This window comes from Micrasema longulum, unplaced genomic scaffold (genome assembly GCF_059751315.1).
Source record: "Micrasema longulum isolate JH-2025_06_02 unplaced genomic scaffold, ASM5975131v1 h1tg000904l, whole genome shotgun sequence".
Classification (NCBI taxonomy): domain Eukaryota; kingdom Metazoa; phylum Arthropoda; class Insecta; order Trichoptera; family Brachycentridae; genus Micrasema; species Micrasema longulum.
This window is the reverse complement of record NW_028278095.1, coordinates 151063-177642: the sequence shown is the minus strand read 5'-3', so window position 1 is coordinate 177642 and position 26580 is coordinate 151063. Positions and strand designations below refer to the sequence as shown.

The 26580-nt window shown below is 32.0% G+C and overlaps 1 protein-coding gene across 1 annotated transcript in view; it reads right to left on the bottom strand.

Moving 5' to 3' along the window:
• Sur (Sulfonylurea receptor) overlaps window positions 1-26277 on the bottom strand; it is a 41401-nt gene extending 15124 nt beyond the window's left edge. Inside the window, exons 1-15 of the mRNA XM_088231696.1 lie at window positions 25768-26277; window positions 17327-17572; window positions 16298-16654; window positions 15122-15379; window positions 13829-14129; window positions 10091-10269; window positions 6869-7214; window positions 5996-6101; window positions 4737-5124; window positions 4043-4270; window positions 2057-2364; window positions 895-1062; window positions 709-809; window positions 327-559; window positions 19-240 (exon numbers count right to left, since the gene is read on the bottom strand). Coding sequence (XP_088087822.1) covers window positions 19-240; window positions 327-559; window positions 709-809; window positions 895-1062; window positions 2057-2364; window positions 4043-4270; window positions 4737-5124; window positions 5996-6101; window positions 6869-7214; window positions 10091-10269; window positions 13829-14129; window positions 15122-15379; window positions 16298-16654; window positions 17327-17572; window positions 25768-26181 — 3855 coding nt within the window. The 5' untranslated portion in view covers window positions 26182-26277. The remainder of the gene's footprint in view (window positions 1-18; window positions 241-326; window positions 560-708; window positions 810-894; window positions 1063-2056; window positions 2365-4042; window positions 4271-4736; window positions 5125-5995; window positions 6102-6868; window positions 7215-10090; window positions 10270-13828; window positions 14130-15121; window positions 15380-16297; window positions 16655-17326; window positions 17573-25767) is intronic.
• Between the last annotated feature and the right edge of the window lie 303 nt (window positions 26278-26580).

Here is a 26580-nt window from a genome sequence, read left to right as displayed (position 1 = left end):
TGATACTTAATTATATACCTTGTCAATAATTCCAATGTCCGTTGAAAATCGATTGATGATTCTACCGAGAGGAGTGGAATCGAAAAAGGACAATGGATACAAAATAATATTCTCCAAGAGTTTGGCGTGGAGAGTTTTTCTCGCTAAAGCTCCAGCATACTGACCGATGGCATTTGAGGCGAAAGACATTAAGATGGATGATACAGACAAAACGGAATAAACCAGCAAGTATTTTTTTACCTGAAAGAAATCGATTAAGTATTAAATAACAAAGATCGTAAATTTGTATAATTTTGGTAATAATTAAGGATAATATTTTTTCTTACATCTTTATCACTTATATTAGAATGATCTCGAGGATTTGAACCTTTGCCGGTCCATTCGCTAAGCCAAACGTCCGTATAGACTCTCAGGCCCTGCCAAGCTACAGAAGATATCAGGTAAAAGGATCCTGCGAATACTCCGCACGATTTAAAGTATTCCAAGTAAACTCTTTTGGGGATTTTTCCATATTCTCGTTTCTCATCCGTCACTAGTCCTTCGGAAGCAATTTCTGCAGCTGAAATGTCAAGTTTAATCAAAAGGGATAAATATTGCTAACGGGTAATACTCTTTAAGTATGTCATTATCACATTGAAAGCGGCGACCTTTATATACGGTAGTATATATATTGCGGCCAATGTTAAAATATAAATCAAAATGACCTACTAAAGTCATCATCCTCCATGAAGTCATCACTGTTGGCCGACTTGTTTGATATTATTCTCCGGATGGGAGTGTGTTCCCGATCATTCGAAGGTAGGGAACATCTGAAATCATTAAACAGTTTAATTATGGTTTTAAATGAGTTTAACATTGCAAATTGTTTTAGGTACATTGTAAAATTACGCTCACTTTCTCTTTGTGGAAGATCTGGAGAGGAGTCTTTTTATTATACTCTTTTGCCTCGTGATTTGCAACCCTTCAGATTGTGATTCTATCAACTTTTGTGCCGAAATTGGGAACAGATTTCGGAGTAAATATTTCTGTTGGGTTCTGTCACCGTTCTGTTGTCTAGAACACCTGTCATAAATTAAATTGGTTTTATTATATCTAGCATATTTACCATGGAATTGAGAATAGTCCAGGAACCGCATACGAGCATCAAACAGAAAGCGACCAAACTACTCATAAATGAGTAGTTTTACGTTTTGGCCCATTAGTTTATTTGTAGACGTCGCTCAATACGCAACTCCTGATTTGAATTCAACTATGCCGTGTTGTGTCCTTTTAAAGTGTAGAAATACTGCTAGGATCTTAGGAGGAAAGAAACAGGATGAAATCTCATTTCATGTGTAATGAGCAAATGAATGTGGAAGTAGCAAATACATTGCTTAAAAATTGAATTATTTTTCCATCTGTCAGATTGTCGAAGAAACAAAATGGACATTTTGTTAGTGTTGCTAGGGTAGTAAATTTTTTACCCTACTTTGCTTATCTAATGAGAGAACTAATGAAAATTGAACCTCGGATTAAACAACTCTGTGGTGGACATTTTACCGAAATTATTTTTAAAACATCAAATATTATTTAACATGATATAAAAATATTCGTTTATGTCATTTAAAATTCAAAGTTCATTAATTCAATAACACTTATTAAATAACCCTTTACTTATCTTTTCTGTAGTGTCAATCAATATTTCCGCGTACACAATAAAATTTTAGAGAAATTAACAGATTGCTTTTTTTTTTTAACCTTACATTTTTGTTATGATTATATTTTTTCCCATCGTGCAACATTACGTGGCGATATTACGAATGCGCGCGGCGAAAGTGGAGGATTTTTTGGACACAGTCCGATGTATTCAAATATGATTCTACGCTCCTTCTGGACTATTCTTAATTCTATGATATTTACATAATTGAATGAATCGCATAATATGACAAGAATCACTATCCGTGGCATCTGAGCGATAAGATTTTGACGATTCGATACGGCGATAAATAGATAATAATATATTTAATGATTTATCTAAACGTGTTCAATATTTAGCTTAAATTTCATTTCTCCTTACCCAGTTATTGAATCCACTTCTGACACAGCACTGAATTGTATGGTGGGTGTGGATAGTTGCCTATGTAGAGATGTTGGTTTTACTTTGTGCTTAGTAACTTGAAGAGAAGTCGATCTCTCAGCTGTCTTATGTTTCCTGGATCCAATCCTGACCGAACTTTGTACATTTCTACGCCTTGTAGAAGACCTCTTTGGTGCGGAGTTTCTCAAAATTTCGTCGTCACACTCGTCAGTAGGCAGGAGGAGATCGTGAGTGAAATACCTCGAGCCTTGTGGAGTGAATCGTTTTTTTAGGGGAATAAATGATGCCTGTGGAAAAAAACAACGAAAGTAATTTACGTTAACATACGAGGGTTGTGTAAAAAAAAAGGTTTTTTTTTTTTTTCAGGTTTAATGCATTTTTTATTTGAACTGAAAAATACATCATTGGAAAGCTCAATTTCTTAACTATTTTTCAACATAATCACCAGATTTTTCAACGCATTTTTGTTGACGACTAATCAACTTTTGGAATCCAGCTTCAAAGAAGTTCGCCGCCAGTCTGTGGAGGAATTTGGTGACTCAAAGCGTTGTCCACCCAAGTAGTGCTTTAATTTTGGAAACAAGTGGAAGTCACTCGGTGCAAGATCAGGGCTGTAGGAAGCCTGTTTAACGAGATCCCAGCCAAAATTTTCGATTAAATCCTTGGTTTGGCGAGAGACGTGCAAGCGCGCATTGTCGTGGTGCAGTCTAACGCCTTTCGTCAGTCTTCCTCTCCGGCGATTTTGGATGGCTCTTCTGAGTTTTTACAAGGTCTTGCAATAATTTTCCGAATTTATTGTGGTCCCTCGAGTCATAAACTCAACACAGTCGGTCACCAAATTCCTCCACGGACTGGCCTTAGAACCTTATTTTTTACACAACCCTCGTATTTTAGACAAACTTTGTATTAAAAAACTATTTGACATAATATTTGTAACCTCATTGATCTATTACGCATGACGTTTTCCTAAGAATAAACTTTCCCCTTTGGGTAGAGCCTTCTATATCTCTAAAATCTTGATTGCCCACATAATAGCATACAAAATTCGATGTATTTAGGAAAAAGATAGTGAATAAGTTATTCGTAAATACTATCATGTTCTTGTGGTCAAATGCCCAGCGCGTTTGCTTACCATGCAAAAGGTGTTTTAGATTCAAATCCTAGCATGGTCGATTTGAAAATTGTGTTTTTTCTTCAGAATATTTTATAGCCCCTAACCAGTTAACTTGTATCTTAAGCGTAAGTCTGATTATCTTACTTTCAAAAAAAATATCAAAAGAAAGTTATGGGTCTGCAAAGTGCGCCCACCGAGGGTTACACCCCTGGCAGCCTGGTCAGCCCCTAGCTACAAGGCTGGATATAAAAATAAAAAAATATTGAGGCATACAAAAATTCATTTTTAAATACCAAATATTATTGTTAATATTACTTACTACTGAATGTACAAGTATTTAACAAAATGATAACTAATAATATAGTTCATTAACAAGCTAGATCACAAGCATATTATTATGTATATTTTTTTAAAACGACAAGCAATTATCTTTTAGCTTTTCTTATGTTATCTTTAATTTTTACTAAATTTACATACTTTTGTTTCACTGCTGCACTTGAATGTAATTTCTAATATATGTAAAAGCCCGTAGGGCGTGTAAATTAATAAATAAATAAATAAATAAATAAATAAATAAATAAATAAATAAATGAATGAATGAATGAATGAATGAATGAATGAATGAATGAATGAATGAATGAATGAATGAATGAATGAATGAATGAATGAATGAATGAATGAATGAATGAATGAATGAATGAATGAATGAATGAATGAATGAATGAATGAATGAATGAATGAATGAATGAATGAATGAATAAATAAATAAAATAAATTCATTTAGATTGATGTTCAAATATGACCACACGAAACGTTAGATAATTTATTAAATAAAATAAGTTTATTCTTACACAGCCATCATCTTCGTCTAGTTCGTTGGGTTCCCGGAGCTGACGGCTTAGCTTGCTGGCCACGCGAAGCAGCCGCCAGTGTCCCCGCGCGCCCCCCGGGGCAGGGCCCCCCGGGGCCGAGCCGCCCCGCAGCAGGGAGCGCCATTCCCGCGCCAGCTCGGGTCGCGCGCTCTCCACCTCGCGGAGCGTCCCCACAGACTGTACCCGACCGTTTTCCACGTGGATTATCTGCATATTTAATTTTCAGCATATTGATATTTTATACATACACAAGTTCCAGGAATTGGTAAATAAAAGAGTTTTTTGTTAATTTTCGCCATTAAAATAGCATCCATCTTAAGCGATGCACACATGCCAACGCTTAACCTATTCACCCATACACTTTTCCTAGTCTGGTGAACGAATGGCTTTCAATTACTTTGTCGGATTTTCTTTTATTTCATCCTTGCTCGAAAATCTCTTTACACGAAGGAGTAATTGTTTTGGGAAAAAGCAACTATTTTGGTATATTTGTAAATACTGTAACTTTTTTGTTACAATGGCTGTTGTATTCTTTTTATAAATAAATAATAAAAAAATAACATATATAGAAATTGTTACTAACCGTCACAATACATATTTTTTCAAATTAAAAAATTACATTTAAATATATTTTTTACGTCAGGAGAAAAACAATCACAAAAGGACCACTAACCTGATCAGCCATGGGCAGCAGCTGCAGGCGGTTGGTCACCATGATCACCGTCCGGCCGTCCCTGAGGCACGCGCGGCGGACAGCCTTCTCGAACAGTCTCTGGGCCACGGGCGGGTCCAGCGCGGCGAGTGGGTCGTCCAGCGCCAGCACGCCTGCGCGCGAGTACAGCGCGCGCGCCAGCGCCACGCGCGCGCGCTGGCCGCCCGACAGCGCGCGCGCCGGCGCCCGGTCGCGCTCGGCCAGCGCGCCCAGCTCGGCGGCCAGCGCGCACGCGCCCAGCACGCGCCGGTAGCGCCGCGCGCGCAGTCCGCGCCCGAACAGGATGTTCTCCCGGATGCTAGCGCTGATTAGCCACGGGGACTGGGAAACGTAGGCCAGGGAGATATCACTACAAGGAGATTGTATTTATTTATTTACATGAGTAAGTTTATTATACATTATTTGAGACATAAGTCCATGGGACTAGAAGTCCTGTGTTGAGATGGGACTAGCAATTAGTTGACACAGACACATGAGTATATCACCATAAATATAGGATCAAAAACAGTTTTTTTATTTTTTTAATACACATATATATGCCACATCAATATGGTAAACAGTAAACATTCGGAAAATCATCAAGGAGTTTCCTACTCAAATCCCTCCTACTAAGGAAAATCCAGTCCTTAACTACCATCTTGAAAATAGTTTTTGTTCCTGAGAGCTTAATACGCTCTTCCAAAAAATTGAACAATCTCGGTGCGATAAATGAGAGATGTCTCTGAGCAAAAGTCGTACGGGTTTTGGGTATGACATAATTCTTGCTCTGGGAAAACCTCGTACGAACATTTTGCTGAGACCTCTCTTTATTGTTCGACCAGAAGTCTGTAAGTGCTTCTTTTAGGTACACTTTTTTCATATCCAGCACCTTTATGTATTGGAACAGCTGTTCTTACGGGTATGTTGGAGGGCCACGGGCGGGCTGGTTCAGTGCGGCGAGCGGGTCGTCCAGCGCCAGCACGCCGGCGCGCGAGTACAGCGCGCGCAATTTTAATTGTATTTTTATTATTTTTATATTTCGTAATTATTTCAACAGTTAATTAAAATTTTAGGCCACAAAGTTAATGCTTTGAGCCATAAAAAATGCATTTTTTAAATTTTTTGGTAGGTACACAAACTGTGGAAAACAATTTAAACCCGCGCTGTGCCAGGGGGTACCCTGCAAGACATTAGATAATTATTATTATAAAAAAACTGTATTATGAACTTTATTGACCTACCTTGCTCGAGTCACATTTCCCTTCAATAAATGCATCTCTCCAACTAACGCCGAAAGAAAAGATGATTTCCCACTTCCAGTTTTTCCAACTACTATAGTCAATTTTCCTAAAAATAAAAAAAGACTATAAGAAAAATGCATGATATCAATGTCTGTCTGTTTAATGCGCACCCCGGAAATAATAAGGTTATCAATTAAATATTGTTATTATTTCAAATACATTTATTAATATTCCAAGGAAAAAAAACTGGAAGTATTCCAGTTTAAAGATTACATTAAAAACATTAAATTAAACATGTGCTCAAAGTGATACCAAGAAAAAATAATATTTAAACTAACCAAAAACCAAGGGTAAAAAAGTCATATTTAAAGTCTATCAGTTTTTACTTAAGTGAAAATAATATTTGAAATGAAAAAAACATACTCAAAGTTATAAAAAAGTAAGAATTTAAATAAGTAAGGATAAAAAACATACTCAAGTGCAAAAAACATTTTTAAAAAAAAAACGAAATTCCAGGTATTCAAAAAAGAGCTTAAACAAATTTAAAAAAAACATAAAAAATAATAACAAATGAGAAAAGTAATGTTGTTTTTAAAAAGCAGTTATAAAAGTAATTTAAAGTAGTTTAATAAATCTAAAAACATGATCAGCGTAGGTAATTCAAAGAAAAAAAAACGGTTTTCACAGTATTTTTTCAATTGTAAAAAGCGAAGATTCATTAATTACGTGAAGATTTTTTTAACTATGATGCTGTGGAAAAAAAGTAGACGCTTTATTGCCGTTAGGCAATTTATATTTTTCAAGCAAGTATGATTTTATAACGCGTAATGTAAATATTTCATGAAAGTAGTAAAATACTTTTAATATTTATACCTTTAGCAATCTTCAAGCCGTCTGTAATAGTGATTCTAGAGACAGCTTCATCTCCGCCTCCCCAAACAAAAACACATTGAGTGAAAGTGTAATCATTCTGATTAATGTTGTTTTGACACTCGTCTAAGGATTCTGCCAAACTTTCTTTATCTGAAATATCCTTAAACACTTCATCATTTTCAGTTTCTTCCATTTCCTCGATGTTATCAAGAGAATACAAAGGTTCCTTTACGATTTCTGAAAGATAGCTATTTCTGTTGTCATTATATTCGTTGTTATTGATTGTGACATCTTTTTGATTTATTTCAGGAAGATCCAGAAATTCTGCGAGCCGGCGTGTACTTACCTGAAATTTTAAGCATTCTAAAATTATTCCAATGATAAATGATCATATATGTATCACGATTAACTGACATTCATACCCTTATCCGCACTTACCATCCGTTATCCGGTACATAGTACATATCTCGAGCATCTGTTACATAAAGTTAGCTGATGAACTGAACAGTCTTACGCTTCAGGTGCCAGTCCAGGAAATATGAACTATTGCATTGAACATTACACAAAAAATGAAATCCAAGCAGAAAATTGGAATTAAAACTTGATGGATAACCCCATCGTTATCAGAAGTTCCTGTCTTAACAATTAACCAACTGTACAATTAATGTATACTTGCATTTATTCACACGCAGAAATATACAGATCACTCACACCACACTAGAACTATCTCAAAAAAATCCCTTACTGTCCCCAAACTAAGGACCACGTCGGCCCAGCGCTACTACTACTCAAGTCGAATAAAACTATACAACCAACTTCCTACATCAATTAGAGTTATAAAACCACTACAGAGATTTTCAAGAGCTGTGGCCATGTGGATCTTGGACAAGGCACTATGCCCTTCAAACAAAGTTTCTTATTTAAGTATAAATTTTTAATGGAGATACGAGTATGTGTATACGATTATTTTTATTTAATTTAACATTTTTTACATTTACATTTTTTTTTTGCACCACAACAGGCCATGAGGCTTAATTAGAGTGGTGAATTACATCACAGAGCACCCAGGCTTGAGAAAAATCACATTTTTAATTTTTGTGTTCTCACCGGGAATCGAACCCGGAACCTTCCGTGCGTGAGTCTAGCGTCTTGACCACTACACCACGGAGGCCGTGTATTATGTGCTTGTGGGAGGTATAGTGAGCGGCGATAGCGGGGTGGTCCGCTGTCATTCGGGTGAATACAAAAATATTTAAGCGAGTGACCGCGGATCACCTTGCTGTCGCTTCTTGCTGAGCTGCCTGCGGGTGCGATACCCTACCGTCTTGGTACGGGTTTACCTACATAGATAGATGTAACAAAAAAATAATATTGGAATTATACACACCACCTTTTAATCTTAGGGATTATATATAAATACTTTTTAATGTAAATCCGCATTGTATTAATATTATTTTTAATATGTATAAGTGATTTTTTTCTTAATGCCCAATAAACATTTTTATTATTATAGATGAAATATTGCAGTGTAAAACCCATTAAAAAATATTTTATTTTAGATCTTGCCAAAAATCGAACCCGGGACCTCAAACGTGATAGGCGAACGCGCTTACTACACTGCGAGGCGGAGTTTTCTCCACTCGATATCCTTTTTCGGGGTTTTGGTACGTGAAAGTAGCCATCAAGACAAAATCACTCGTCCAGGGTTCTGGTTCCAATTCATACTTAGAACTTTATTCTTTACCTGCCCGAATACAGAGGTCGAAGGTCAACAAATACATTTTCTTCAATGTTTACTATAAAACTTGACTTGACACTAATCTTTAAAACTCATATCGAGAAACATTAAAATCAAAAAATATGTTTCTTTCATTTTCTTTTTATTTTTTTACTTTTTAAAACATGCGAGTTAGTATATCTTGATTTTTTTATATATTTTTTTTTAAATAAAGAAATATTTGCGTTCTTACGATTTAACCAAATTTTTAATTTTTGAGGGCCATTTTCAACGAGTTGTAAATAACTCACTATTAGAAAATGGAATCGAGTTTGGGTAGAGTGAGATTCGAACCACGGACCTATGGTCCGTGAGTCCGAGACACTAGCCACAGGACCACAACCCGATTATTAAAATTATAGTCTTTTTAAAATCTAGTTGAAACAGAACTTGTCTAGAATTTTGTGTTTTTCATACGCCCGGAAAGAGTCTGGCATACCTGGATACATGTATTTATTGTATAGTTCAGTTTGTATAATTTATATACGTAGATTGGTTTAAAAAATGTATAACATACACGTGTACAAATGTATTTATAAATTATTGTCCAATCAATACAATTTTAACAAAGGTAATTTAGATAAGACAACGGAAACGTGTAGATAATTGTTGATTTCGTAAATTATTACACGAACACTTAAACAACTGGCTCCAAATGATAGAAAACCCTTTTGATAACATTTTCACTTTAATTTTTTTAACAGTTTTGGAAAATGCTAAAAAAATTAATAGTTTATTATTAGTAGCAATAAATGTCCAAAATGAAAAAGTTTAGCCGTACGGGAAATTGGATGTAAACAATATTTTATTACGTGCAGTAAGAGCTGTAAATGCGCATGGAGAGAGGGCCAGGGCGTTTATACTTTAAGTGAAATAAATGAAAATAGAATTAAATTTGTTTTAAAAAAAAAAATTAAACTTTAGTTTATTGTGTAAAAAAAATAAAACCAAACAGTTCATAACATTTTTGTTTGATTACTTTTTTTTTGTATATTTTGGTATCAAAAAATACTTAATTTACTTATATTTTATTTTTTACTTTTGTTTTGTTGATATATGTATTCAAGATTTTTCTTCATGTGTACATTATATTGGTTCCTAAAATATTTAAAGAGAAAAATCCTTGCAAAAAACTGCTTTTGAAGTTTAGCGAGAATTAAATTAATGAATGTTCAAAAAATGCTAATGTAAAAAAAAATTCAATAAAAAAAATCAATAAACAAAAAAATCAGAACATCAAATTATACGGCAAAGTTTCTTGAAAATGTATGCAAAAAACAATAAAAATCGTTTGATAAATATGAACCACTTTGAACGACGTCACTAGTTCTTATGAATCAACCAATGATAAGAGAGTTGTGAAAGATTTCCGATCTGAACCACTCAACTTCCCCGAAAAAATTACGACTTATAAATCGTTTATAGGCAGATTTTATTAAACTTACCAATGCTGAGATGATTATTGGCACAGTGATGGGGAATATGAACAAAGGTACTGTTAGTTGATTGAACAGAGCAAGTCCAGCGAAAACATTTGCAGGAGTCATTTGTTCTTCCTCCAGGAAGAAGTAAAGTCCAAATGTCACCAAAGTTATGAGCACGGATGAAGCGTGCGTCAAAAATGCTGAAATAAAAAAACAGTTTTTATCCGCTTACAAATAGGAACGTCAATTCCTAAATTCACTATTCGTTTTTTTGTCTTAAATACGTATGCTTTTTAAAACATTTAAACATGTTTACAAATTACATTATGTTTAGCACAGGAAAATAATAACAAGAACGTTATGAAGCAGCACTAAAGTTTGATCACAAAACACAGCGAAAAGCTACATCTACAACCGGTATTTTCTAAATTTTATAGGCCTTACTTATTTACTAGGCGTAAGTTTATATCAGGTTTAGAAGGAAGACCCTTAATTTTCTTTAATAATCTAGCTTTTACTTGCGCACTAAGCACAGTAATTGCTAATAAAACTATGTCAATCAAAGCTAAACTGGCAGTGCACAACGGAGTTTTAGTCGTATGGAAGTGGGACATGGAACTGGCAGAGGATGGAAGAAAGCTGAGTGAACGCAGTTGAAATTTTTATTTTTTTATTTTTTATTATTTATTTTACTAATTTTTTCTCGCCCATAAGGCTTTTACATACATGAAAGTTATATAATATATGAGTATATAAACAACAAAATTTAAAAAAAATACAATATAAAGCAACAAAAGATAGAACAGTGTTTTGAAGTAAAGTTGGTATAAAAAAAAGAATATGAGTATATAAACAACACAAATTAAAAAAAAAAACAATATGAAGAAATAAAAGATAGGAATAGTGTTAAGAAGTTGGTATAAAAATAAAAAGATGAGTGTATTAACATAAATAAAAAAAAATACAATATAAAGTAATAAAATAGAACTGTGTTTAGAAGTTTAGTAGGTTTAAAAAAATATATATTTACTAATATTTTTTTATTTTCAATTTTTAAATAAGCTAAAGAAATGTAGTTAAAGGTTTAAAGCAGCTAGGTACATAATGTTATCAAATACAATATGAACAGAATATTAAGTTCTATTTGATATGGAACCTATACATTAATATTTTTAATTTACAAGACTCGCGTTAAATATATCGATGATGTTAGCATATTGGTTCGCAAGTACATGTGCAATGCAAATGCAATATCTTAGACGAATGTGTGGGAAATCAATGTATGATAGGGTTACGAATGATGAAATCAGGGGAGAGTGTAAATCAGAGTCAAGTTTTATTGATAAGATTAAAAAAGGGTCTGCAGAAGAGAGATGGTTTAGTCATTTAGAACGAATGGACGACGAAAGAATAGTAAAACAAGTATATATGGGGGAAATAAACGGTAACGTGAGACGAGGACGATCAAGGAAGACGTGGCATTATCAGATAAACCGAAATCTTAAGTCTGGTCATGTCAAAAGCAGGCAGAACCGAAGGGCAAGTATGACAAGATGTATGAATGTGGAAGAATAATGTATGCCAGGATAGACGTGTGGGGGGGTCCATTCACTCTGTCTACCCCTACGCCGAAATTGCGTGATGGTAGTAGTAATATAACTTTGTCATATCCGCCTCGCAGCAAATAGTCTCGTATATACTGTAGTATATATGTTCAAAGTGTACTATTATAGTAAATATTCAATTAATAGTTCAGAAAAGTTGATGCATGCCACGGATTGGAGAACCTTACTGGATGTCAAAAATAAAAAATAAAGAATAATTTAAAAAATATATATTTATAGATGACAACCATGAAGTTTCGCATAAATAAATTGTCTATGTTTTTATGAATGTATGTATGTGTATGCGCATGGGTGTATGTACGTGTGTGTGTATGTACATGTGTATATATGTGTATATTTATATATACATGTGTGTATATGTGTGTATGTCTGTATGTATATGAATCAAAATGTGTATCCGAATAAGTGTATATTTTGTTTGTCTGTGCTCTATATTAATTTGTTAAATATTATAATATATAAAAATGTAATTGCCTAGCTTGGAACGGGGTATGTACCCTTGTTAGCTGGGCAAAGTGAATATGGAATTGTATTTTGATAAAGAGTGTGAATAAATAAATAAATAAATAAATAAAATAAATAGTATATTTAGAAGTAAAAAAAATATACTTTTATCACGTAAACTAAAATGGGGAAAATTTAATGTTAGTTTTGTATAAAAAGGATTTGGTAGCGTAGTTTTTAACTGAATTTGAAAAATAATGTTATTTATCACAACTTATGCGCTAAAACAATTCACACTTACAAAATCCTCGACATAAATACTTCAACTTAAAGCAAATTTAAACAAATAAAAAACCTATTTCTATTGTCCATTCAAAGAACAAGTAATGCAAAAATATTTTAAAACGCTATAAAAAATGGATCATGGGAGTAGGTAGAAATAAAATATATCTGTCATTCGGCCAAACCGATTTTGATATATCTGCTCGATTACAAAAGTGAATTACATTTTTTTATATTTTGCATATTTAATATTTAATACATGTATTTGCAATTTAGTTATCTTCTGTCTTTTTGTAAAGTTTTCTAAGAGTTTTCTCATATTATCGACAAAAAGTATATTGTAACGTTTCCTCCGCACGCGTTATTCCAGTAAGGATACATTATTTTTAATGTTTTATAATAAGTAAAAATAACAAAGATAGTAGAGTTTCCTCAGTTTCATTTTGGGGATAACTTTTCCAAAATTACACACCTATTTAGAGATTTAGAGCTTTTCAGAAAACGGTCGGATGAGAACCCTATTCCAAACCTACCTAACGGCTTTATATCCTTCCGGTAGGGTAGCCTTAGAATATTCAATTTATAGCAACAAGTTGTGTAGGAGTGGAGAATGTATTATTTAATAGCGGCGCTAGCGACGAAAATAGAAATGAATTATTATTTTGAAAATTATCGTTTGTTCATTGCTTAGGACATATTTTACGACACGGCGATGTTATGACCCGTATAAAATCCGCCGCAACAATGTTTTTGATACATGTTGATAAACACAACTTAAAAAATACGTACATTGTTGATCATTAAATAATATAAATTAGTTATTGTAATTTCTAGTACTATAAAACATTTCCTGTTTAGAAGATGGGGTTTTATTGTAAGTTTTGTGTGCAATATTTAGGTCACTATAGCGACATAGATACTACGATATTATTTTTTTAGATGGAAAATTTATTTTCATTTAAAATTCCCAAAAATAATACGGTTTTATCTTGATCATCTCTTTTGTTTGTTGTGATATATTTTATTTACTTGTAATATTTTTTATTTTTAAATAAGGGTTTACGTAAATGTGAAACTAAACTCTAAAATGAAACTAAAATAGTAAAAAAAGCACCAGAAAAGTTTATAAAACATGGATTAGTAATAAAATTATAGTAAGTGATAATTATTTATTTTATTATTAAATTATTATATTATATTATATTATTTTGTTTTGCATTTTTTGTTTCTTTTTATGTTATTTTGTAAACTTTCCAAACACAAGAGCCAGACTCTTTTTTGGCAAGTTCAACCTTACGTGTCCCATTTTTTTTACTGAATGTATTGTTAATTGTTTATTTATGCTAATAAAGGTTTTTATTTTAAAAAAATATTTAAAAAAATATGAAATTGTTTTTAATTTACTTACTAATCAGGGCCCAATATACAGACTCTTTGTTCAAGAATTCCAGTTCCTTGTTCCTGGCTTCCAGAATCTTCTGTCCGTAGACAGTTTCCCACCCGTACATCTTGAGAATCTTGATCCCCTGAAAGACTTCGTTGATCTTCATCATCCTCACGTCACTCTTCTCAGCTGTCACCTTGGAGTTAAAAGACATCTTCTTGCCGATGTAAAACTGAAGCGGGGTCATTGTGAAGATACAAAGTGTTGCTCCGATAATCGCACTCACCCCGAGCTTCAGATAGAGCAGAAACATGAGAACTGCTATCTATAAAAGAGTTGGAAGTTTTATTGTATTTAAATATTTTTTTACTTAGTAGATTAGAATGATTAAAATTTCCTACAAGAAATAAAAAACGAGACAGATATGAACAGTAAAAAATAAGACCAATGGACAGTGCCTTTACGGTTCAAGGAAGAAGTAACAATTTGAGATGGAACGTTCTAGAGACTTTTTATATAAAACTTTCGAATCAAGGTCAGTTAAGAAATATGCTTATTCATGTTATTTATTAAATCGGCATTCTCTTCGCTACACTTAATTTAAAATTATTTTTAAAAAACTTGTATAACCTTTTGTATCACCCGTCGATAGGAGGAGTGTTCTTCCGAAACTATAGTTGTGTTCTTTTAATAGAATAAACGCGTAACACTAATGACAAAGTTTTTATTTTAATAATAATTTACTTATTCTTGGTAGTAAAAGCCAATAAAATTTAAATAGCCATAAAACCGATTTTATTTCATTGATGTACACGGCATAATGCCTTTTTGTGAACGTAAGCTATAATATACATTGAACATTTTAAAGTGTCAGTCATTGTTTGATAGTCATTATTATCGTTTTTTTTTAAATTGGGTTACGTGTACTGAGTGAGTCTTTGGTTTGTTTCCTAACTGGGTGAACATGAAATAATTACTTTATTTTTAATGTATTTTGAATTTATTTGAAATAATACCAGAAACGTAAAACGAAATCATCTAATATTAACATTTTGATAAGAAAATGATCCATAATCCAACATATAAGCAATACTTCCACGTTTAAATAAAATATTAATTCTGAAAGGAATGACCTTTAAAAATGTCTAGAAATGATTTATGAAGTTTAAACTTTGAACAACCTCAGAAGTAAAGGGGTATTGGGTGTTCCACAGCCTTCGAAGCAACCAAAAATAAAGTTTGTGTAAATGACACAGATGTAAAACAATAGGCCGTTTTCTGTTTATTTAGCAAAACAATTATTAAAATCCTGCCTACTTTTAACGGAATGGCCCAAACATAATGTCCGATCCAAATAAACGACATTATGTTAAAAGAATCTTCAGATATAAGATTGGTGATCATGCTCCCGTCCGCACTATCATCATCTCCAGCGTTATTTTGTTGTTTTTCTTGTATAACTTTCCCATTGGGCAATTTTGTTTTTAAAATAGTTTCATCTTCAGGAATCATCGGCGTAAATGTGTCAGAGTTAGACCATAGTGCCATTTTCATACATTTGTCGTACACTAATGACTGGAAAAAAAAATCAAAATCAATGTATACAAATTATTTTATAACTATGAAATATGTTGGTGATAATTTATGAAAACATGCAATGTCATATAAAATATAAATATTTTTTTTTTTTTTGATTTTAATAAAAATATACACTTTCAAGTACAGTAAATGTGAATATAAAAAAATCACGTGGATACAGTACCTGTATAATATATACAAAATTGTTTTTAAATGTAACTAATTATTGATTTATATTTTAAAGCTATAATTTCTTTATTGACAATTAGAAGAGATTCGATGAATCATATATAAAAAATAATTAATAATATTAATTATTTATATAAAAAAAAAAAAAAAAATAACAATAATAATAATGATAGTAAAAATTTTAAAAAAATGTAATTATTATTATAAAAATAAAACATAATAATAATAATAATAATAATGATAGTAAAATAAATAAATAATGAAAATAACAAAAATAAGAAAATGTACACAAAATTACTAAATGTCTGTCCGTAGGCCATTAATTATTTTTCAAAACACAAGAACTCAATTTTTTTACAATGGTACTACAGAATATGATGAATTTTCTACTATAAAATATAATGAAAAGATGAATAATCTTAAATCCTGTTTTTGTTACATTTAAATACAAATGGAAACGTGCGTTGTCTAAGCGTATCGATTTGTAAAATAATGTAACGAGTCAACCAAAGCCAGGTCAGATCACTGGAAAATGTTTTAGGAAAAAAATAACCAAGAAGTAATTACGGTATATTAAAAAAATGCAAATATGTTGATTTGTGTAAGAATATAATATGATAAGTGATAATAATACAAATAATAAAAATAACGGAACGAAAAAAATATAATTTCAATGCATATTTTTTTGTGTAAATCTTTGTTGACAAACATGTGAAAAAGTTTTACCTGCAAAGCTGATTTTAATCGAATTCCTTCGATATTGACCAAGTGGGTCGAGGACTGGGATAATGTACCCTGCGCAATCGCGGCCAGGAATACCAAGATACCCATAACGTAGCCATTACTGAATAATTGATTGAGTGATAGGAAATATTTCCTTTCCTCATGGGATCCATTGACCTCACTGGTACTGGTGCCATAGACGACTGTGTAGTCTATAATTACGGATATTCCTAATGGGCCGATGAGGCCGGCGCAGTCTCCGAGCAACTTGTACAGGCCGCCCCAAAAATAATTTGGCCATATAAAACGCAAGAAGCACTTCCAGAGCGAAGGATTTATTTTGCGAGATTTTGCATCCACCTGAAATTTTCATATATACCAATTTCGTTTTAGTTTATACTGAAAAAAAATTACAACTCTAAAGAAGAGAAAACTAGTACCCGCCAAGATAAAATACAGCTTAGATAATATGCAAGTTTTTTGGTATCAAAATTGTGTTATATAGAATTATTTTTAAAAAATCCCTAATAAACAGAGGTTTTTTTTATTTATTGACTGGTTTAATTTAAAGACAGTTATAAAATTGATTGGTCGTAATACGATTAGTGGTGTAAACGATCTATAGTGTAAGATGTAAGTTATTACAATTTTAACAATCCCCAAAATAAATCAGAAGATTATTTGTAAATATGTTAGTAAGGATTTTTCAAAATATAATTACAATTGCGCTATTTTTGTTGATAACAAAACAGTCTTCACAATGATAGCTTTTTCGGTCGCCTTTTTTTAAAGAGAATAGAAAAAGATATCAATCAATCATGATTAATATTTATTACCTATACTTTTTATAATTTAGAGCATCAAGTATTAGAATAAATACCATATTGAATGGTCCTATAGGACTATATATTATATACTATATATTATATATAAAGGAGTTTTTTAAACTTTATTATTTTTTCGTTTCGTATCTTTTTTCTGACAAATGTAAACCGGAATATACCCAAAAATCATAATTTAAGGATTGCTTACCAACTCTTTGTTGTAAACGTCGTAAAATTTCCTGAATTGCACTTCAGCACTCTCTTCCCTCGGTAGAATACCCAAGTCCTCGATTTCGATAGGATCTTGATTCCCTCTCCACAGTAAATTATTCAACCACCAGAAAGTCATTTGCGAGAGAGCATTCGCCAAGTTGTGCCTATAGCAAGGCAACTCAGAAACCTTTTCCGCGTTCGGTACATTACTCGAGCCAGAGGCATCCTTGTGTAACGTGAGCTAAAAATACAGCGGATATTGGGAACAAAAATAACAAAAACATTTTTTCAAAAATATATTAAACGCCTTATAATATTTTGAGAACTGTATGAGTATTTTTTCATATAATTTAATTTAAGTTTTTTATTCAAAATATTGTCAATTAAATTTAGTTCATAGCCATTATTGAAAGCAATACTCTTTATAGTATTTAATTCTAAGTCAAAATTATTTTTATTTAGTGGTATTGAAGTAAGCCGATGTATCATAGAATGGAAAGCAGAGTGTTTATGTGATAAAGGATGATTAGAAGATTTATGGATGACCGTATCAGTATATGTCCAATAAAAATGAGAACTGGCGTAGAATTTTGTACATTAATTCATTTTCTAATAATATAGCACAAATTTTACCTAACAATATTAGGTTAGCTTTTTATACTAATAATAACATAGGTAAAATATTAACAAATTGTAAAGAAAAGGATGATAAATTAAATCATTCGGGAATTTATAAATTAAATTGTTTAAATTGCCCAAATTTCTATATTGGAAAAACTTCACGTAAATTTAAAGTTAGAATCAAAGAACATATAAGATGTCTGAGTAATAATAATTTTTCAGAATTCGCAAATCATCTTATATCCGAAAACCATGAATTTAATCAAGAAACGGGTGTAGAAATTTTGCATGTCAATAAAAATGGTTTTCGTTTAGATAATTTAAAACGATTGGAAATTAGTAAATCAAAAACTTCAAATAATAATCTATCAATCAATTAAATTTAACTTCGAGTCCTCTTCCCGTTATGATTTATTTTATTTTCTTTCTCTCTCTTTCTTTCAATTTTCAGTCTCTTTCATACAATATTTTATTATATAAATAGCAACGCGTGTAATTATAAGTTAGTTAAATTCCTGACGATGAGGTAGTAACCTCGAAACCGGTCGAAGTGTAATTAAAAAAACTTAAGTGGTTTATACAAATTTATAAACAAATAAGTGTAATATAACTTTAATAATTTTGATATTTTTTGTTGACATTTCTTGATAAAACTCCATAACTGTAATTTTGATAAAAATATTGTAAGGTATAGCTTTAATTTTGTTGACAACTTCGACATATGAGAATTATTCTATTTTCCAATATTATTAAAGACCATAGAATTATAATAGTCCAGACCGCATACGCGCATCAAACTGAAGCCGACTGAACTACTCATAAATGAGTTATTCTGTAAACGTCGCTTAGTACGCAACTACCGTGATAGGTAATAAAAAACTCACACGAGAGGTAGTAAAATAAACCAAAGTAGGGCAGAAAATGCTGAACACTCCTCTAGTGGAACGGAGGGCCTGTTGACTACTGCCAACAGGCCGACTTCTCCTGAAGAGTTTTGAGTGGTTTCCTCTCTACATGAGCAAATGCTGAGATGTTCCTGATTGGCCCACATTAGTATATCCCTCCTGATCCCAACAGTTTAGATAAATTTAAAGAAATTTAATTGCAGAAAAATCCACTTTTGAAATATAAACCTTGTATATTATAAGCAAGGTAAATAATAAAGCAACTCCCATATAAAAAAAATATTTTAAAAAGTACGCAACTACCAATTTAAATTCGTCCATAAGTGTCAAAATACTTCTGGAATTAAGAGTGAATATGGTGGGATCACATTGCATGTGTAAGTAACGAATTCACAATTAATGTGATTTAAGAATTCGATTATTTTACCGTCTGTCAGATTGTTAAATAAAACAAGGTAGACATTTAGTTAGTATTGCGAGGGTAGTCGATGTTTTTACCGGGCTTTTTACTAATAAACCTTAGTATTATATTAAACGGTACTAATTAACTTAATTACCAAATGATTATTTAATGGTTTTTCTTACGTTTGCCTAATAAAAGTACAACAATATTTTGAGTTTGTCCAAATTTTTGTAGACAAGGACTGGGTTCAACTCCCTAGGGAGCTGTTAACATTAACATATTACAACAGAGAACATTTTAGAAAAGGTAATATAGAAGTCTAGGCATCTACAGTACAGGTTTATGTGGCCACTTTACACACTGTGTAACATTTACCATTCTGCCCATATTTGAACATCTACATTCCTTCAATTCTTTCATCTGTTGATGTTTGTGAAGTTAAAGAGCTGAAACCTTTATTTATGCGGGTGAGATTCATCTAATTGAATTATTTCACCTACACACTAGGCAACGTACGAAAATTTTTTTATAGACCAGTCAGTAAAATATTTTTTGTGGTAAAACATAACATAACATTACATAAAATTATCTTATATCTGTGTTTTGATAATATATTCTTCGCAGTCTGGTAACATTATGCGGCCACTTCACGGAACTTCACGCACGCGCGCAGGCGCGATGTCAGACTTTTGGACACAGTGGGATGTATGGAAACATGATTCTACGCGCCTTCTGGTTTCATTTATGAAAATGAATGTTACTCTTTCATTTTTTTTATTTTTTTTTATTTGTTTATTTTTCCATACTGTTTACATAGAATTTTCTTTATTTATATATATTTACACAGAATTTTTATTACGGAATACACTTTAAAAAATACACCTTAAAATTAAGCTATACCGTAATTTACATAGAATTTTCATTACAAAAATACACTTTTAAAAATACATCTTAAAATTAAGCTATTCCGGAAATTGGACAAAATGCCCACAAAGACTTCAGCGTCTGGGTGGATGATTAACACAAATCTTAAGTGTTTTTATGTACAACACGAAATAGAATAGTCAGATAGTAACCACGTCTCTCGTTCACAAAGCATGACCAGTATAAGTAAGCATTATATTTCAGGTGCCTGTCCCAAAAATCACTCAAAATGTTACATTAATTTCGAAAGTTATTGTACCCGAAATCGAACACAGGATCTTAAGCATGATAAACTATACAGTCAACAGTTAGTAGTGTTGTGATCATCATGGACAAACAATAAATAGGAAATTCGTTTCCAGATGATAACATTTTTATAACTGTTACACAGTTTCATTGTCACAATATTGTTATTATTTTTTAAAGATGTTACAAAACTATGTTATATATTTATGTACTTAATTTTTAAAAGTCTTTAGTAAACATCGAAAAAGCGCGACGAGGATTCTCTAAACCTAAAAAAGCATTAAGGTGACCGTTTGCAGTGAAAATGCTTGAAGTAATTTGAACTTTTTAAATTAAAATTTCAATATAACTTTTGAAGCAAATGTATTTACTTATTCAAATTTAAATAAATATCAGTATTACTCTGATCGCACCGCGACTACGAAATGGTTTTAAAATGTAAATTTGGCTTATAAACCTCCCCTTGCTTGAGAAAGTTATTTTTAAAATAGGTTAAAGTGAATTGCAATGTGCGTGTCAAAGGTAAATAAAAATAGAGTAATCTCGTTTAAAAAGAAAGCTTTAATAGTCACAAAATATAGACTTTACAATTAACTAATTTTCTGATCTATTATTAGTGGTAAAAGCTTTAGGCGGAAATTACTTTTACGTAGACTTGATGTGTAATTTTGTATAATTCTTAAAAGAAAGAGCTAACCGCGAAAGCTTAAATTTAAAACGAGTGTAGGTATCTACAAAACACAAAGTGGGAAAAATTTAATTTGTTAAATAGAAATATATCTCTGGACGAGTGTTTTCGACTCGGTTGCTACTCTCATATAAAAAATAATAAAAAGTAAATCAATTGGATATTAGACATGTGTTGGTTGGCCCGTTTGCTTAAGGTATTGTATAAGAATAGGGAAATTTAAAATACTACAAATACCGATAAAAATATATGAAAAGAATTTAGAATAATTAATTGTATTTTCAAAGTCAATATGGATATTGTGGAGAAATGTTTTCATATACAAATTTTAAAAATATATTTTCAAATACGTCACTAGAAAAACGCGACATGTTTGGCCTTGATAGTTGTGACGTCAAGATTTGTGATTCTTTCATATGTTGATGTTTGTGAAGGTAATGAGCTGAAACCTTTATTTATGCGGGTGGGATTCATCTAATTGAATTATTTCACCTACATACTAGGCAACACCTAAAAAAAATATTTTTTCAATTTCTGTACTTCTTCATGGACCAGGTGGATTTATCAACAATGTTTTGAGTTTGTCCAAATTTTTGTAGATAACGACTGGATTCAACTCCCTGAGGAGCTGTTCACATTAACATATTACAACAGAGATGAAGAACAGCCAAGAATAAGCCAAGAACAACAAGAATAAGCCCTGTAGATGCCTAGACTTCTATATTACTTTCTCTTAAATGTTCTTCATCTATGTTGTAATATGTTAACATAATGTCTATATTTGAAAATATATGTAAATGCAAGAACACAAATGCTATTTCGTTTGTATTCTAAGGTTTAAACATAATAATTTGAAATGATATATTTTTCTAAACCAATCGATTCTGTGTAAGTACACACTATTTGGAAATAATTGTTTAGAAATTTATAGCCAATACAGAGTTGTCTCGAAATGAGTTACCTACATTTTAACGGGGGCGCGTTTTAACGAGAGTCTTAAGCGATACTCAAGGTAGGGGAAGATTTTATTATTTACTTCAATATAAATCTCCCGTCAGACTTTGAACTAGCCGAATATTGCGTATTTGGAAATAAAACGTTCGCAATTAAACTCAGAAGAGAATACTTGGAAATACATTATTAATTACAGTAGAAGACATTTCAGAATACAAAAAATAGTTTGATTCATTCTTAATACAATATATATTATATTAGATAAAGTTTACCAATTTGAACCCTGCGTTTTACATTTTTTAAAATGAAATATTAGTGTTTTTATGATTTGCCCAAACATTTCAATTTCGGGACCATTTTCAACGAGCTGCAAATAACTCTCTCGTAGAATTAAGAATAGTCCAGAAGGAGCGTAGAATCATATTTGAATACATCGGACTGTGTCCAATAATTCCCCCACTATGCCCTACTTTCGCCGCGCGCATTGGTGAGGTCGCAGCGTAATGTTGCTTGATGGGAAAAAAAATAATAACACAAATGTAAGGTAATAAAAAAAACCAATCTGTTAATTTCTCTAAAATTTTATTGTGCACGCGGAAATATTGATTGACACAACGGAGTAGATAAGTAAAGGGTCATTTAATAAGGGTAATTGAATTAATGAACTTTAAACTTAAAATATAAAACAAATTTTGATTTACAGAAAACGGATATTTTTATATCATGTTAAATAATATTTGATGTTTTGAAGATAATGTCGGTCAAATGTCCACCACAGAGTTGTTTAATCCGTGATCCAATTTTCATTAATTCTCTCATTAGATGAGCAAAGTATGGTAAAAAAATTTACTACCCTGGCAAGACTAACGAAATTTCCATTTTGTTTCTTCGACAATCTGACAGATGGAAAAATAATTCAACTTTTAAGTAATGCATTTGTTATATACACATTCATTTGCTAATTACACATGAAATGTGATTTCATCCTGTTTCTTTCCTCCTAAGATCCTAGCAGTATTTCTACACTTTAAAAGGACACAACACGGCATAGTTGAATTCAAATCAGGAGTTGCGTACTGAGCGACGTTTACAAAGAAACTAATGGGTCAAAACGTTAACCTACTCATTTATGAGTAGTTGAGTCGCCTTCTGTTTGATGTGCGTATGCGGTTTCTGGACTATTCTTAATTCTATGAACTCACTATTAGAAAATGGGAATCAATTTGGGTTATAGTGGGATTCGAACCTCGAACGTTTGATTCGTTAATCCGAAACACCAGCTAAGGGAGCACAAATCGATTTTTAAAAAATATCTAAAGGTATATTTTTTATTTACGTACAATAATAAAACTAGATTTCTAGAAATAAGATGCACAAAAAAGAAAGACAAATATAAAATATCTACTAAAAGAAAAGAAAGCTATAGTAAGTAATTTAGACATTTTTTCCGGGGAGAGATGTACAAAACAGTACGTATCGTATTACAAGGAAAATTTTAAGGAAAACGCAGTATAGGAAGAAGATTTGGCGGCCTCCGTGGTGTAATGACTCAGACTCTTAACTCAGGTACGGAAGGCTCCGGGTTTGATTCCCGGGGAAAACACAAAAAAAAAGTGATTTTTCTCAAGCCTGGGTTTTCTATTCTCTAATTCACCAATGTAATTGGGCCGTCTGGTCTGTTGTGGTGTAAAAAAAAAAAAAAAAAAATATATATATATATATATATATATATATATATATATATATATATTTATAAGATCCAAAAAAATTAAGAGAGAGATTCCACTGTAGCTTCTAACCCTCAACCTTTACCGCAGAATGGCAAAATAATTTTTATTATTTATTTTTTATCTATAAGGGTGTTTTCATCATTATTTTTTTTTTTTTACCGCACCCAATTCGCACTGTATTCGTAAAGTGATAAGTCAAAATGACTTTTTAAAAGAGGCAATATAATACGAGTAGTCACACTAACACTCTTCTAAGATAAACTATAATTATAAAAAATAGATTCTAGATTTCTAACTGTCCATGGGCTCTATAGCTCTCTAGATAACTCTATGGATAACAATAATAGACAGGGTTATAATATCAGAGTAATAGTTCGCTAGAGAAGCCTAGCCTTATTGTACAAAACAAAAGCGTTCTAAATGTTTGGTTTAGTTTTTAATTTAACAAAAAACGTAAAACGGACGGTTTCGGTTTGCGCTTGCAATTCTCGACCGGAGTACCTACGGCCCGCTGTATTGCTGTAAACTGTAGCTAACTTCGTGGTTGACAATCATCGAATGGTGTTTGTCCGTATGGGACTCTATTAGCCAGTGGCGTATTTTTACTCTAAGGTTATAATCAAACCTATTGACCCCTTTATCCCAGGTGTTCATTCATATGTACCTACACAAAATTAAATATTTATTTACTTACGTAACATGAAATTTAAAAGCTGCGAGTTTATTTGTTAATTACTGATAATTCTAAGCATACCTATAAGTTTTTTTCCCGCCTTATGTTGGTAGTCGGCATTACACAGAAAAGTTCGTTTTTTAGTATGACAGCTGGCTTCTGTCTGGGTTGTTTCGTTCGAAGCGAATACCCATCTTTCTTATAAATTATATTTTAGACAAGTTTTAAATATATTTTATTATAATTAAACTAATACGTTGTTTTAATAACTGTAAAATGTTTTATGAACTTTATCGATTTGAACAAAATTGCATTTATTTTTAAAAAAAATTATTGCATGTATACATATTTCATATCAGATAATCAATATAAAACTAGTGCATTTAAACATTAATATAGAGTGTCGATTTCTTATCATTTCGAGACTAACTGTGCATTAAAAATTAAAGCTAAATATGTTTCAAAGCTATAAAGATTCATAAAAATACCATACATCTTCAAACGATTTATTTAGTACATAAAAATATTTGTTATATCCACAAGACCTAATTGTTTAGCCCAGGGGTACTATTCTGAAACTTCTCTAGAGAGTGATTAATTTGAGGATTTTTATTTTTTGCATGCGTTTACACTTTGTTTCATATCTGGCCGCACTGATGCCTGAACCTCAAATAAACATGAACACGGGAAATCAAACATGACGATTTTTAGTAAGAACATTATTGGGACCTATTCCGTTTTTTAACAGTTTTATACATAATTTGAAGTTTAACCACCATTGTGGCTATTATATGAAGCCAAGTGTGGTCGCATTCAAAAAATAAAAATCCATAAATTAACCACTTTCTAGGGGGTAGAGAAGATTCAGAATACCACCTCTGAAAAAGTTAACAGAGCCGAAACAGAAAAAGGTGTTTTCAGTTTTAGTAATTGGTCGTTATTTACCTTCCAAATTAAACGAATAATAATATTATGTAAGCAGTTACTACTAGGTATGTATATTTTTTAGAGTTGTATAGATAATGTATGTATGTCTCAAATAATGTGTAATAAATTACATGTGTGTAATTAAATAAATATAACATATAGGTTTTTAATATCGTAAATATGTAAAATAATCATATAAATACAGTAAAATGTTTATTATTGCGACATAAAAACGCAATAGTAAATTAGTTTATATCGCGAAGTCAGTGGTGCGTATAAATATCCCAGAATCTTTGCTTTTATAAATGAGTTTTTTTTTAATTAGTAGAAAATCATGAAGAATAAAAATAAGTTCGATCACTTACCTCAACATACAATGATAATGCATCACTCAACGCCAAGAGAATTAAAACTCCAGCCAAAACGACAGCCAGTGAAAAAATGGCTTCCCTCCATGTCAAATTCAGGTGGGAGAAATGCACGACTCGCAAGATTCTCCATACTGCCGCCATTAACCAGAACCCGATGTCGATTCCGAGAAACGAAGCCAGTCCTTTAGTCTCGGCTGCATTGTGGAAGACCAGATCAGCGATCACAGCTAGAATTGACATCACAGGGGCGAGGAAATGGCGGACCGGTACATGTTTGCTGTCCAACACCACGCAACATTCTCCAATCTCGAGGGTATGTAGAATCATCAAGCATATTACCAGGAGATAGCGAACGTAATGCCCTGTCAATTTTCTATAGCGGATAGATCGCCTGTCAAGAAAACACATTTTACATAAATAATATTAAACATATTAGATACGTGCATCATGCAAGATTGTTATTTCAGTTTATAAATTAATATTTTTTATACCTTTTATAGATATTACGAACGTGTATAAATAATATTATATCACGTTGCTTACTGGAACGAAGAAAACATATCTATTAATTACATTTTGTTTTCCTAATTTTAGTTTACTGTATTTTTGCCGGTTCGTCTCCCGGCGTCTACCGCAGGCACAGGTAGGGTAATAATATTATTTATTAACACTTAGCAAACAATACCGGGGTTCCTAGTGTCAGGTATGTATTTCTTCTTGCCCCGTTTTGAAGCACCGTGCAAATACTTCCATTTCCGACAGTATATATTGTAGTGTCGGTAAACATTGGCCCGAAATCTGGCAACA